A 13,745-nucleotide genomic window follows, 5' to 3' on the forward strand; every position below is an offset into this window, starting at 1 on the left:
CAGATTGGTAATTCTATTCATTTGTTTAAAAAAAAAAAAAAAAAAAGCACAAATCTTCTATTTTTTTAAACCTCGTGAAAATCCCTGTTTTTTTTTTAATAGTTATTATTCTTTTCAAATAGCAGATATTTCTCTCCAGGCTGAGAGTGCTGGGGCTGAATGGATGTTGCCACTGCATAATGGTCCTCAGACGTTTGTTTCCCTGGCAACATGGAGAGGGCATGTGTGGAGAGGGAGGTATAAAAACACAGCCAGCTCTTTTCCGAGTCTTAGTCTAAAGTGAGAGAGCACTCTCACAGTCCAAGCGGGGACCTTTGAAGACTTTGGTTGGTCATCTTTCCTTCTCAGCTCCGGCTAAAGTAGTTGTTGAAGAATGATGCGACCAAAAGATTTACGCCAGGGCTCCGGCACCAAGACTTTCCTGGACGCCATGCACGGTGGCAAAGTTCACCTGGCGCGTTTCATCTTGGACGCCTTGGATGGACGTATCATCAACTCAAAGACTGAAAACAGCCGTACCCCGCTTATCTATGCCATTTGTCTGCAAGAAGCTGGAACCAGAGCCAAGTTTGCCCGGCTCCTTCTCGAGAAAGGGGCTGACGTCAACTGCCAGGATGAAGACGGGCGCACGGCTCTGAGCCATGCCTGCGAGCTGGGTCACCTGGACGTGGTGAAGATTTTAGTGCAGTTCAACGCCGATCCAGACGTCTCTGATGTGTGGGGTAACAGCGCTCTGATGTATGCTGCATTTTCTGGGCAAAGCCAGGTGCTAGAGTTCCTAGTCCGGGCTTTTAAAAGACTCGGACTGAGACTGGACAGGATGAATAACGCTGGACACACAGCCATCGAGGTAGCCGACTTCTTCGGACATAACCAGTGCGTCCAGATTATGAACTTTCAGTGCAGACGCAGTGTAGGCGCTGATGATCAAACTGCTGACCAGGCAAATATTGGGGAGGGAGAGCTACCTAACAGACTGCCCCGGCACGTCCTGGAGAGGTTCTCCAAACAACACAACAAAGAAGACCACCTACCGGGGGTATTTCAGAGACATAATGGCAATGGGCTGTGGAACCGATTCATGTGTCCCAGGAACCAGCTCCATGAAGAGAACCATTGCCACAATTGGCCTCCTCAGAAAAGCCAGACCGAGGCTGATCAGACTATTTTCTTTACTGCCAAACAACTCCAAAACTGCCAGCTTAGGGATCCAAGAGAGGCAAAAACACTCAATTCTGAGCCTTGCCAGAAAGAAGTCAAGGAGGACATTGGACTCCAAGAGAAAGCAGGACAGAGGTTTCCTCCCTGTGGGAAAGCAAAGTCCTTCAACTTGGAGCTTTTGAACAGCAGGAAGCAGTCCTACCAGGGAGATGTACACGACATGAGCCTGTCCGCCAGCAAGTTCAAGAGAGCCTCGCTACAGGATGAGCAATGTCTTCTGGACAACTCTCGGGTCCTGCCAAACGATGCTGACAAAATTGCCTCAGTTCCAACAGCTCCTTTAGGCATCAAGAGTCCAACGTCAAGAGCCCTCGAGGAGAAGTCCAAGATGGAAGAGTTGAATGATACAACTCCGTCAAGACGAAAAGAGCTGCAGAAGAGAGGAAGCTTCGCCCGGAGCGGCAGGCACAACAAAATGCTGTTTGGCCGACAGGAGACGGAGACCAAGATGCCCGCACGTGGCCCAGGGTTCGTGGGCCTCGGGACGAGACTGCTCCGTCGATTCACGGCGCCTGAGTTCATGAAGATGGTGATGGACTGTTCAGCTGGCTCCTCCAATGGCAGAGGGCGGATGTCCCGCTCCGAAACCTTCCCTCTTTCCCACACACACCAGCAGGTCAACAGCCAGCCGAGCGTCGACAGCATCAGCGGGGTCAAATGTGAGTTTGAGAGCTCCTCTTCTCAGTCCACCCTCGATTAGGGAGGACAGGCAGGAGGCGTTCAACAACAGAATTCATTCTTTTTACAGCACATACAAATAATGCAGTTTGGTTTCATTCTTTAAGCGGTAATGTCTTGGGGGGGGTTTTTGTATTTACAGTGTTTATGAATTGTTTATAATCTAGCGGTCAAATCATTAGGTACACCTGCAAAGTATGAGATCTCCATGAAGAACTGAATCACTTTGACACTATATGAGAAAATATATTTATTGTGGTTGCTGCATACTACCATAACATTTAAAGAGGTACAACTAAAATGTTTTGTTTGTTTTTCTTGAGATTAAAATGTTTTTCTCAGCTCTTGTATTATTCTAATGAGATTAAGTGGGTGTGCCTAATACGTTGGCTGTTGAGTGTATATTTGAAAAAATGTATACAGTGCTTTAAAAAAAAACATATTTATATTGTAAAAAAAAGACTAGTATTTCATATTGCTTCTGCACTTAGAAACTATGGATTTTTTCGCCTGATTGTGTTCAGTGACAGTGTATGATTCACGCTGAATAAACACCAGCCCTTTCCATCACGTTGTCATGCTGGACGTGTCAGAAGGTGATGATTCACTCTCATTCAATATGCATCATTTATTTGCTTTGTACAAAATTAAAATCCAGTGTAATTCCTCTTTCTCATCAATGATATCCACACACACAAATAGAAATACACGAGTCAGAGACGAGTGCATGTGCAAAGTGTTTCTCAGCAGGTGGACGTCTCACAGCATCACATGCCAGGCCTGTGTGCTTTATCTAGAAAAAATCTTCAAGAGCAACACATGGGTATTCCTTTTTTTTTTGGTAAAAAGTCAGCTTCGATACAAAGGGGCTTGTTTCGGAATCAAACAACGATGTGCCATCACACAGACGACCATGTTCTCGCAAACACACATGCACATACACACCTATCTACACATATTTCTGTAAAGAAGGTAGACCAACTAATACAATTTGGACCTAATTAGTCAGCATTGTATTTACATTATTCATTTATCTGCTTAGATATCGGTCCTTAATTATCAAATGAATGCATTTTGTAAATTCACAGCATACAAACAACCCACAAAACACCTGTTGGGAAGAAAGAGGAGGTTTTCCAGTGAGCCCATAATAGCAGCATGGCTTTCATCTAACCACTTGTTATGCTAATGACAGAGGATGCTCTTTCACGTCCCAGTTTGGTACATATTCAAGCATTCACTTCAGGCCAGGTGTGCGCCTCCATTTGGCCATGCACAAGATCATTGTTTGCTGAGGGACCACAACTGTGCAGAGGTATAACATCCGTCCACTTGCACCACAAATAATGCCCGCTATAAAAATATAAAGGTGATTTCTTGAGAGTAGCACATGACATGTATTTACGTGGAATATTGACTTGATATGCACCATCTTGTGTGTGGGTTGACGCCCACAGAATGTCACAGGGAGCCAATCAGTGTTGTGACTGAGTAGAGAGGTGAGCAATTGCATGCTGCCTTTTTGCTCACTCTTAAAGTGCTTCTCTCATGCCCAAAAACCATGCGGTGTCTTGCAACATAAACTCGCCGTCCTCGCCATCTTCATCCGTGGATCTCAGGGCCCAGTGACGAGGATGCACACCAAGAGATGAACCACGGGGTCAGCAGCGGGACATGCGCTTGCGATACTGCTCCACCAGGGGGACCAGGCACTGAGGTGAGCCGCTCTGCAGAAGGAAAGGGTGCTCGAGCAGGTCAGTGGCGCTGGCCCGCTGAAGGGGGTCCCGAGTCAGCATACGGTCCAGGAAGTCTTTAAGAACCGGGGACACCTGGACCACAGGGTGGAGTACATGTAAACAGACTAGCATGGTGGCTTTTTGAAGAAGTGAACAATAAGTCAGCTGGGTTGTCTCATGTACTCTTGCTCAGAGAATGTAGCCACCAGTGACGTGCGGTCACTGGAGGCGGGGCCTCACTTGCCATCATGGAAAGAAAAACAATTTTAAAAGAAAAAAAAAAGATTAAATTGTTATATGTATTCAGTGATTATACTATAACGTTATTTTCCATTTAACTTCACCAGTTTTAGATTATTTTTATTCAAAATCACTGAATTTTCACATTTGCCGATCAAGTACTGAGAAGAGACGGTGCGGTGATCAGCAGCCAGTTGAGGCACGTCACTCTGTTGTGCCTCACCATGGATTGCGGACTCGGCTAACTGCTGGCCTGCTGTGCAGTGAGATCGTATTGCTATATGAACTATATTATACATTTCTATAGTTTAGTTAGCTGAGGTATATAATGTACAGTGTATTTTGTCAAGAACTGTATGTGTGTAAAGTATTTATTGTGCTGAGCAATCATAAAACTGCTGCAAAGACGCACTGTGTGAGGCTCGCAGTAATCCCGCCTCCTGGTGCCAGTTAATGCACCCCCCGCCGCAGAATGCACCCCCCGACGGGAGCGCCACACCAACCAAAGCCCACACCCAAACCCTCCACGTGCAAGACCCAATCAACCCAAAAAAAGTCACTTAACAAGAAGCCAAAAAGTGCAAAAACAACAATGCTCGCGCCGGAGGAGCCGTGAACGACTGCAGGGACACAACATTAGGTACACCTGCAGACTGCAGCACGGATTTCATATTTCATTCATTCACAACTCCTCCAACACGAACACCACTGTTCCCGCACTCATAAGTAAAGGTAAGACCATAATAACGCTTTTTTTAATTAAATGTGCTTTTTTGTGTGCTACAGTTTGTATGTGTAAAGTTAAAGTTAAGTTAAAGTAGCAATGATTGTCACACACACACACTTGGTGTGGTAAAATTTGTCCTCTGCATTTGACCCATCCCCTTGCTCAGCCCCTGGGATGTGAGGGGAGCAGTGGGCAGCAGCGGCGCCGCGCCCGGGAATAATTTTTGGTGATTTAACCCCCAATTCTAACCCTTGATGCTGAGTGCCAAGCAGGGAAGAATGCTGGTATGAGCGTTTAAACAAAACCTGTTAACTGCTGCCAATCAAATGGTGAATAAGATACTCTTTAGGGTTCATATGTTTGTAAATCTGACTGTGATGAAGTCAGTGCCTCACCAGCCATGAACCTCACCGCACGTCACTGGTAGCCACATATTAGTTAGAGTAGTCAGTGTACAGCAGGGATTTTCAAGCAAAAATGTTTTAGGGCATACACTTCTGGAAAAGCTTCACTATCAGTCTTATTTTGTATATTCTGGAGAACTAGTGTCCTCTATAGTAGAGATTTGATTTTGGTCTACTTATTTTGTCATGTTACAGGAGCGCTCTGCTTTTTTTAGGGAACTTCTGAAAAAAAGCTTGTCGAAGATCATCTCCATGACAGCACTCTGGTGTTTTGAAGAATCTGCTTCAAAAATGTCAGTCTCTCACAAGTTTTTGAACGGAACCAGTTGAAAAGCCCAAATTATGGGAAAAAAAGAGGACTTTGAGGAACACGTGGAACCTCGATTTACGAACGCCTCTATTTGAGTCATTTTCGTTTTTTGAACGTTTACATCACGCCAAATATGCCTCTGTGCGCAAACTATGTTTTAGCCATACTTGCCAACCTTGAGACTTCCGATTTCGGGAGGTGGGGGGTGGGGGGTGGGGGGCGTGGCTGGGGGCGTGGTTAAGAGGGGAGGAGTATATTTACAGCTAGAATTCACCAAGTCAAGTATTTCATATATATATATATATATATAAGAAATACTTGACTTTCAGTGAATTCTAGCTATATATATATATATATATATATATATATATATATATATATATATATATATATATATATATATATATATATATATATATTGATTTTATTATATATTTTTATAAATAAGAGAAATACTTGAATTTCAGTGTTCATTTATTTACACATGTACACACACATAACACTCATCTACTCATTGTTGAGTTAAGGGTTGAATTGTCCATCCTTGTTCTATTCTCTGTCACTATTTTTCTAACCATGCTGAACACCCTCTCTGATGATGCATTCTACTTCGTCTCCTTGTTGTGTGCGCAGTTGTGCACTGCACTCTCTAAAAGCCCTAGATGTTATTGTCACATATGGATGTACAGTAGATGGCAGTATTGTCCTGTTTAAGAGTGTCACAACATTGCTGTTTACGGCAGACGAACTGCTTTACGGTAGACGAAAACGTGACTGCTGTTGTTGTGTGTTGTTACCGCGCTGGGAGGAAATTAATGAAACTGCCTAACAATAAACCCACAAAAGAAACCAAGAACTCGCCCTCGATCATTCTACAGTTATAACGTGATTGGGCAGGCACGCTGTTTATATTGTGGGAAAGCGGACATGAAAACAGGCTGTCGACACGTCACTCAGGTCCGCATGGATTTCGGGAGATTTTCTGGAGAAAATTTGTCCCGGTAGGTTTTCGGGAGAGGCACTGAATTTCGGGAGTCTCCCGGAAAATCCGTGAGGGTTGGCAAGTATGGTCTCGGCGTGCGAACGCTTGCTTCATTCATTGATTCATTCATTCATTTGGCATACTGCTTGAAGCCATTGGGGGCTGCTATTTTGATGACATCACATCCTGTACACAAGGGCACGGCCATTTTGAAGAGGCGGTGCACCTATACCTCACATTCTGTTTACATCCTGTACACAGGGACGCAGCCATTTCAAAGACCTTCGACCTTGAGCGGCACTTCTGAGAGTTTATTTTTTACAATTGGCATACCTTGCGCCGGTCAGAGCTTTGCCAACGTGTCTTTGAGATCACTTTGTGTCATCAGAAACGCTTTGAATGTGTCCAAACTCTAGCAGTCTTGCTGTATATCTTCGGGTTGCTAGACAACCACTTTGAGTTAGAATTTTAGCCTCTGGCTTGCGGTCCCTTCAGTTCGAGGATTTTGTCAGCGAAGGAGCTTTGTTCCGCACCAAGGGCCTAATTTACTAAGCTGACTCTCGCCAGATCCTTGTAGTTCGCTGAGCTTCACACAAGGATCTGGGCTTGAATGCATTGCAAACTCCTTGAAGATAGCAAAAAATAATGAATCAATCAGGATCGCCGGGCGGGATTTCATAGATGCGACGTAGCGCCGAAGCGACTGTTTGATTCAAACAACAATGCCAGCACACAGCGAGGGGTCGTGTGCTGACATTGATTCTACTATTGCAACTGTTTTGTCGAGTCTATCGAATATTATTTCTTTAAAAGATGAACAGAGAACGGTTTTGAAGGCATTTATTGGTGGCAAGGATGTTTTGGCTCTTCTTTCGACTTGGTTTGGATTTCCCAGGGTCGCTCTCATCAGCATCACGAGTTGATTTGTATGTGAGTGGTTGAAGTAGCACGTCATTCAAGATAACGGACAAGTGGTTTATCCAATCACATACAAAGTTTTTTTTACAAGGCCCCGCCTTCTGAAATACATCTCCTATTGAGAAGTCCCAGATCAAGGTGTGGAGCTCAGCGAACTACAAGGATCTGGTGAGAGTCAGGTTACTAATTTACTGAAGATTTGCGTGTACAAACAAACCTGATAGCACACGCAAAGCTGATCTACTAAAGGTGTGCAAAGTGGATTGTGTCTGTTAGGTGAGCAGAATAAGGCGTGCAATCCATTTTGCGTCTCTTGTCTTCATTAATATGGAAAATATTTGCTGATGATCACAACACACAGGCTGAAATAAAATTGAACATCAGAAAGAAGGTGAAGAAAAAGATGGATATGTACGGCCAAAACAGGCGAGTGGATCGGAGAGAGTAATGTAGTTCTGCACCTTGTTTGAAAAGATAGTCGCTGCAATGATTACGTAAAACTTTAATTCTGAATACCCCCAATATAAATATAATTTGTGTAATTTACGACAAAATGTGTTCTTGCAGTATTGCCTGCTCAGAGCCAGATTGAAGTTTTCATGTGAAAATATGTAATATTTGATTTGCAATGTTTTGATTTAAAACGTGCTTGCATATCACAAAATATACCAAAGACTTTGACTCTTGTTTGATTACTCAATGTATTACTACAAGACAGGAGAGATACTTGTAACAGCTGTATGTGACACAAAGTCGGACAATTCCTCCACTGTCTTGTGTCATTAATGTGCCGCAACCACCGGCAGCTGATGTCCGTCTGACTGGCCAAGCTGTGCTGAAGTCACAGGAACACATTGTGACAGCAATAGGTGGCAAAATGATCGCCGAGATAAACTAATAGATGTCCTCACAAACATTACTACGAATATGAAGCATTAAATACAATTGCGAAAAAGTGAACTTTGTGCCTTTGACTTAATTTTTTATTTTTTTTTACAGTGTTGAAATCCAATGTTGGACTTCTGTGTGTCGCCAAAGTATCCACAGCATGTAGAAATGTGCGTACGTAAAGCATGAAGTTGGCGTGAGGCAGCACACATTTCCACGCACATTTAATTCTTGATACATCTCATTAGGGATGTCCGATAATATCAGACTGCCGATATTATCGGCCGATAAATGCTTTAAAATGTAATATCGGAAATTATCAATATTGGTTTCAAAATTATCTGTATCGGTTTCAAAATTAAAATGTATGACTTTTTAAAACACCGCTGTGTACACGGACGTAGGGAGAGATACAGAGCGCCAATAAACCTTAAAGGCACTGCCTTTGCGTGATGGCCCAATCACATAATATCTACGGCTTTTCACACACACAAACGAATGCCAAGCATACTTGGTCAACAGCCATACAGGTCACACTGAGGGTAGCCGTATAAACAACTTTAACACTGTTACAAATATGCGCCACAATGTGAACCCACACAAAACAAGAATGACAAACACAATTCGGGAGAACATCCGCACCGTAACACAACATAAATACAGCAGAACAAATACCCAGAACCCCTTGCAGCACTAACTCTTCTGGGAAGCTACAATATACACCCCCCGCTACCCTTCTCACCTCAACCCCGCCCCCCCAACCCCGCCCACCTCAACCTCCTCATGCTCTCTCAGGGAGAGCATGTCCCAAATTCCAAGCTGCTGTTTTGAGGCATGTTAAAAAAAATAATGCACTTTGTGACTTCAATAATAAATATGGCAGTGCCATGTTGGCATTTTTTTCCATAACATGAGTTGATTTATTTTGGAAAACCTTGTTACATTGTTTAATGCATCCAGCGGGGCATCACAACAAAATTAGGCATAATAATGTGCTAATTCCACGACTGTATATATTGGTATCGGTTGATATCGGAATCGGTTATTAAGAGTTGGCCAATATCGGAATATCACATATCGGCAAAAAAGCCATTATCGGACATCTCTACATCTCATCTTTGCCCATGCATAAGCAAGCTTAATGCATGAGGCACCTGTTGTACAGCTTGTACATATTTATAAACCACACAGCCATTACTCTCCAAACAGCTAGCAACACAAGTCAGTAAAGAGATAATTGTGTCTTGCATGTCTACAGTCAAGCATTGTGGTTATAACTAGGGATGTTCCCATCAGTGTTTTATGCTGTCGATACTGATTCTGATCATCCATGAGCAGAGGTGGGTAGTAACGCGCTGCATTTACTCCGTTACATCTACTTGTGTAACTTTTGGGATAAATTGTACTTCTAAGAGTAGTTTTAATGCAACATACTTTTACTTTTACTTGAGTATATTTACAGAAAAGAAACGCTACTTTTACTCCGCTCCATTTATCTACATTCAGCTCGCTACTTGCTACTGATTTTTATCGATCTGTTAATGCACGCTTTGTTTGTTTTGGTTTGTCAGACAGACCTTCAAAGTAGGATCTATCGTGACGTTGGACCATACTTGCCAACCTAGAGACCTCCGATCTCGGGAGGTGGGGTGTGGGGGGCGTGGTCTTGGGTGGGGTGGGGGCGTGGTTGGGAGCGGGGGGCGTGGCTGGGGCCGTGGTTAAGAGGGGAGGAGTATATTTACAGCTAGAATTCACCAAGTCAAGTATTTCATACATACATATATATATATATATATATATGTATATATATATATATATATCCATCCATCCATCCATTTTCTACCGCTTATTCCCTTTGGGGTCGCGGGGGGCGCTGGAGCCTATCTCAGCTACAATCGGGCGGAAGGCGGTGTACACCCTGGACAAGTCGCCACCTCATCGCAGGGCCAACACAGATAGACAGACAACATTCACACTCACATCCACACACTAGGGCCAATTTAGTGTTACCAATCAACGTATCCCCAGGTGCATGTCTTTGGAGGTGGGAGGAAGCCGGAGTATATATATATATATATATATATATATATATATATATTTATATATGATATGTATGTGTATGTATATGTATATATGAGGTAGATCACCTCGACTTGGTCATTTAAAATGTAGCTCGTCTGCTGAAAAAGTGTGGGCACCCCTGGCTTACATGAACTCAACGTCAAATTTGAGGAAGCACATTGCGGTAAGTAACGTTAGTAGATATTTTGGCTGTCACCGTAGGCTGATGTTAGCTTCCCTGCTATGAATCACTGTCAAATGTACATCGTGTGGGGACATTTATTAACGCACTGCAGACTCACAGACACACACACACGCGCGTGCATGCATAGAAACACCAATCAGAAGTGCATAGTGTGTTTACCATGAATTGATTAACGTTGAAAAACTTATTGGGGTGTTACCATTTAGTGGTCAATAGTACAGAATATGTACTGTACTGTGCAATCTATTAATACAAGTTTCAATCTATCAATCAATGAATGCCTACTGAGCCTATGGTGCTGTTAAGTTATTGTGGCTCAATTTGTCTTAATTTTTTTTATTTTAATGTATTATTATTTAATAAATATTATTGTTTTAGTTGCTTAAGAGATATTACTGGCTCTGAATTTGCTCATTGCTATTTTTATGTTTTTGTGCATTATTTGTCATTAAACGAACAGGTTACTCTTCAGTTACTCAGTACTTGAGTAGTTTTTTCTCAACATACTTTTTACTTTTACTCAAGTAAATATTTGGGTGACTACTCCTTACTTTTACTTGAGTAATAAATCTCTAAAGTAACAGTACTCTTACTTGAGTACAATTTCTGGCTACTCTACCCACCTCTGTCCATGAGTGAGATTGGTCGATACCAATGCCAATACTGATCACATCTATTAACTGTACATGTTTTTATTTATATATGGTGAGTGATATTAACAGTGTAACAATGTCATCAAAATATTTAAACTAGTTCCTTATTCTCTTACATACAATTTTTGGAGCAACACAAAGTCAATCGTACAAAAACTAAACAAAAGGGAAAACTGCTAGCTTCTACTCATTTAAAGGAGATGATGAATTTTGTCTTCTCTGACTTAAAGATGTTGTTACGATGTTAGGTACTCATGTTAAACAATGTCAAAGCATCAAATAATGAGGTTCATGCTTGTTGGCGTGAACTTGCACACAGTTTTGGATGTCTCTGTTTGCAGGGTTTTGCAGTCTGGCTACATTGTGACATCACAGCGAGATGGGCGTACTTATTTGAACATAAAGTAAAGTTCTCCGACACAGGTGTAGGAAGGACTCAAAACGGGTTATAAAAGTGACAGTGGAGCACATTTGCACTATTTATTAGCCTTGCACATATTATCAATCAATCACTCAATCAAAGTTTACTTATATAGCCCTAAATCACGAGTGTCTCAAAGGGCTGCACAAGCCACAACGACATCCTCGACTCAGATCCCACATCAGGGCAAGAAAATACTCAAACCAATGGGATGACAATGAGAAACCTTGGAGGGGACCGCAGATGTGGGGACATCCCCCCTTTGGATCGAGCCGCCCTCCTCTAACGTGTCGTGTACTGACTATGACAATGCTGACATGCCAAAGGTTGTCTTCTCTTTAGACTCTTATTAATATACTTGTTAATGTCCTGTTCATAGCTGTTTACTTTCTGCTGTAATGTTTACTAACAATGTATTTCTTGGTGTTGTTTAAAGCTAGCTTAGCGATTAGCATGTCTGCTCCTAGCTTGCTGTTGGTGTGTAGCATGTTTAGCCTCGTCATCCAGTGATAGTTACTTAAAAGTGATACACGGAAATGCAGTTTATTTGCCGTGGAAGTGATTATTATTAGCTCAGCCGAGCGGCTCCACAATATGTAGGGAGACAGATAATTATCTACTAGCTGCTTGTCAGCCGGGGGAACTAAAAATAAAGACAGTGTCAGCCAGAGGGGATCAGCGTTTGAGATCGCCATCAAAAAAGCATTAATCGTCAAAGGTGATCAAATACTTTTGTACGAAAATCGACCGATATCAATCAGTGGCCAATTGATCAGCACATCCCTAGTTATAAGCGTCATGGTCTGAGACTAAACGAGTGCTGCCGGCATTGAGGGGGAAACATGAATTTCAAAATGTACTGTGAATTTCTGAAGCAAAGCATGAGCCTCACCCCTTGGGAAATTGGTGGCATGTCTGTTTTCCGACATGATAAGAAGCCCAAAGCTCCTCCAAGATGACAAAGGTGATGGAGTGGCTGGGTATGACTAAAATGGAGGTTTACAAAGTGTGTATCTAACATACACCAGCTTCATGACATCATCAAGTAACATGTGCAGCTTTGGTCAATTCCAAGGTATTTACAGATCATAGTAAAACTACACTGCGATACAAAATGTACACTGAATACTCTAAAGCAGTGGTTCTTAACCTTGTTGGAGGTACCAAACCCCACCAGTTTCGTATGCGCATTCACCGAACCCTTCTTTAGTGAAAAATAAAATGGTTTTTTTTTTCAAATTCAAGACAAAGTTATATGTTTTTGGTAACACTTTAGTATGGGGAACTTATTCTAAGTAACAAAGACTCAATTTAGAGTTATTTGGAAACTAGGGGAACATATTCTAAGTAATGAAGACTTCATTTAGAGTTATTTGGTTAGGGTTAGGGTTAGGGTTATAATAAGGCCATGCCGAATAAGGCATTAATAAGTACTTAATAATGACTAGTTAAGAGACAATATGTTACTAATTTGCATGTTAATAAGCAACTAATTAATGGTGAATATGTTCCCCATACTAAAGTGTTGCCATGTTTTTTTGCTGGTGCATAAAATGAACCGTGCATGAACATCACCTTGTTCAAACAACAAAACCAACACAGTGCATGAACTCACAACAAATTACACACCTGCAAACCAGTCAGCTGTTGTCGTATCCGTAATACGCCAAAAGGGAGAAGTTTTTATTTACACGATGAGTCGGGTGTGTCTAGACCTCCGCCGAACCCCTGAGCCTGACTCACCGAACCCCTAGGGTTCGATCGAACCCAGGTTAAGAACCACTGCTCTAAAGTATATGTAAGTTTCCTTTCTGTAGTATTGTCCTTTGAGAAGATACTAGTTGCTGAAATGTGAGGGGTGTACTCACTTGAGTGGTACTCAAGTAGTGTATATTTGTGTACCTGGTTGATGTTTCGCACAGTCGGCGCCTGCTCATCTCTCAGTCTCTTCATAGCTGCCACGGGGGTTTCACTGAAGTATGGCGGCTCTCCATCCACCATCTCCACCACCATGACACCCATGGACCAAACATCCACCTTGTGTGCAACACATACACAAATCATTCATAGCACAGATTGCTAATGTTGGCAATGTTATGTAGCATAACTACCCCGCCTTCTCACCTCGGTGCCATATGGCGATTTGGAAATGACCTCAGGAGCCATCCAATAAGGTGTCCCCACTAGAGACTTCCTTTTGGGGATGTCCTTACTGATCTGAGCGCAGAAGCCAAAGTCGGACAGTTTGACCTGAGGGAGAAATGGCAAACATTTTGTATCAACAACAACAACAACAGAATA

General features: G+C 42.4%; 2 protein-coding genes across 6 annotated transcripts in view; one reads left to right on the plus strand and one right to left on the minus strand.

Moving 5' to 3' along the window:
- The first annotated feature begins 296 nt into the window (after positions 1-296).
- On the plus strand, positions 297-2,452 carry LOC133611678 (uncharacterized). Its single transcript, XM_061968697.1, has one exon. It carries the CDS (start codon positions 374-376, stop codon positions 1,919-1,921), a length of 1,548 nt encoding a protein of 515 aa, XP_061824681.1. The 5' UTR covers positions 297-373; the 3' UTR covers positions 1,922-2,452.
- Positions 2,453-2,512: 60 nt separating this feature from the next.
- Positions 2,513-13,745, minus strand: part of LOC133611677 (serine/threonine-protein kinase PAK 6) — a 65,020-nt gene continuing 53,787 nt past the window's right edge. For all 5 annotated transcript variants that reach the window (XM_061968695.2, XM_072913673.1, XM_072913674.1 and 2 more), the window contains 3 exons: positions 13,569-13,694; positions 13,347-13,481; positions 2,513-3,728 (listed from right to left, as the gene is read on the minus strand). In XM_061968695.2, coding sequence (XP_061824679.2) covers positions 3,561-3,728; positions 13,347-13,481; positions 13,569-13,694 — 429 coding nt within the window. In that variant the 3' untranslated portion in view covers positions 2,513-3,560. The remainder of the gene's footprint in view (positions 3,729-13,346; positions 13,482-13,568; positions 13,695-13,745) is intronic.

The sequence above is a fragment of the Nerophis lumbriciformis genome, linkage group LG08, assembly GCF_033978685.3.
Source record: "Nerophis lumbriciformis linkage group LG08, RoL_Nlum_v2.1, whole genome shotgun sequence".
NCBI lineage: Eukaryota > Metazoa > Chordata > Actinopteri > Syngnathiformes > Syngnathidae > Nerophis > Nerophis lumbriciformis.